The sequence below is a fragment of the Malus domestica genome, chromosome 11, assembly GCF_042453785.1.
Source record: "Malus domestica chromosome 11, GDT2T_hap1".
NCBI classification, from domain to species: Eukaryota; Viridiplantae; Streptophyta; class Magnoliopsida; order Rosales; family Rosaceae; genus Malus; species Malus domestica.
In genome coordinates, this window is record NC_091671.1 from 12,221,289 (window position 1) to 12,222,835 (window position 1,547).

The following is a 1,547-nucleotide window of genomic DNA, read 5'->3' on the forward strand; positions in this document are numbered from 1 at the left end:
AATTTTATGGATTAGGAGGATCCCTTTCCCCAGTAAAAACCTATGTCATCAGAACCGTGCGAGGAATGCATTCCAGGCCCACCCTCAAGATCGAAGCTAACCCCCTTGAGGATCATATTTTGTACGGTCACAATTAAGTTACGTTAAAATTTGTTTTTTGCCTTATTATTTTTATTAAAAAATTAATATAAAAAATTAATGTGACTTAACCGTCATCGCACAAAATAAAGGGACATGAAAAATGTATGGGAAAGCGAGGGCAGACAATCCATCTTCCCCCTTGAGTGGATAAATCGAAAATCCTACGTGTCAATTTCCCATAATAATTGAAGGGGCCAGTAAGGTAATTTTACCATGATTGAACTGGAAGATAGAGGACAGTCTTATCCACTTGCGCCAAAGCAGCAAGCGGACCTGTATAAAAGCCAATCGAAACGCCTTCAATTCTCAGAACCAAAATCACAGAACACAGAAGAAAAAACCGAGGGCTTCGAACCGAAACGCAGCGTTTTGATCCTCCCCCGAATGGCGACTAGTAAGAGCTACTACGCTAGGCCGAACTACCGTTACCTCTCCGGCGACCACCACCACCACCACCAAACCCTAGCGTCCGATTTCGAACTCGACGAGTCGGACATCTACAACTTCGGCCGGTCCAACTCGCCTGAGTACCGCAAACCGATCCCGAGCTCCCGCGGCGTCTCGGCCGCGAAGAACCGGCGGGGAGATTCCGGACACCGCTCGGACATGACCGGCGGCAAGGCGGCGTCGTTGCCAGTCGGCATTCCGGACTGGTCCAAGATCTTGAGAGGTGAGTACCGGGAGAACCGGAGGTGCGACGACGACGAGGCGGACGGCGATAACGACGTGGAGGGAGGCGTGCGGATCCCGCCGCACGAGTTCCTGGCGAGGCAGATGGCGAGAACGAGAATCGCGTCGTTCTCGGTGCACGAAGGCGTCGGGAGGACGTTGAAAGGGAGGGATCTCAGTCGGGTCCGAAATGCAATTTGGGAAAAAACTGGGTTCGAAGATTAATATTTATTTTTCAGAAACAGGAAATACAGAGAGGGGGGGTTGGGGGTGTACGGAAAATATTGATTAGATTTTAATTGTTTTTTTATGAATTTTGTGCTTCCCTTTTTTCTAATTTGTGAGATCAAGATGATCGTTTTTACGAATGTAATCCCAAATTGGAGAATCGTCCTCCAATTCTCGGAGGTTTAAATTTTTAACATTAAATTCCAATCTAATTAAGTTATTGGGTTGTTTTTAATTTCGGATGACATGGAAGTGGTTAATTTATGGAAATTTTAAAGAAAAACTACCGTATTGTATTGTTTATTTTAATAAAAAATTATATTTTTATATTAAAAAATTAATAATAAATTTTTTATTTTATTTTTATCGTTAAAATTTAAAAAAAAAATTAATTAATTTGAAAATGATTGGTGAGAATTAGAGTAGGTGAGGCCAAATTGGTAAATGAAAATGGAAAGTAAATGGTTGGTGGGTTTGTTTTTTTAAAAAATATTTTATTGTTGGTGGGG

At 42.3% G+C, this 1,547-nt stretch overlaps 1 protein-coding gene across 1 annotated transcript; it reads left to right on the forward strand.

The window, feature by feature from the left end:
* The first annotated feature begins 412 nt into the window (after window positions 1-412).
* LOC103447887 (protein S40-4-like) lies at window positions 413-1,245 on the forward strand. The gene has a single exon (XM_008387095.4). It carries the CDS (start codon window positions 526-528, stop codon window positions 1,033-1,035), a length of 510 nt encoding a protein of 169 aa, XP_008385317.3. The 5' UTR covers window positions 413-525; the 3' UTR covers window positions 1,036-1,245.
* Window positions 1,246-1,547: the final 302 nt, after the last annotated feature.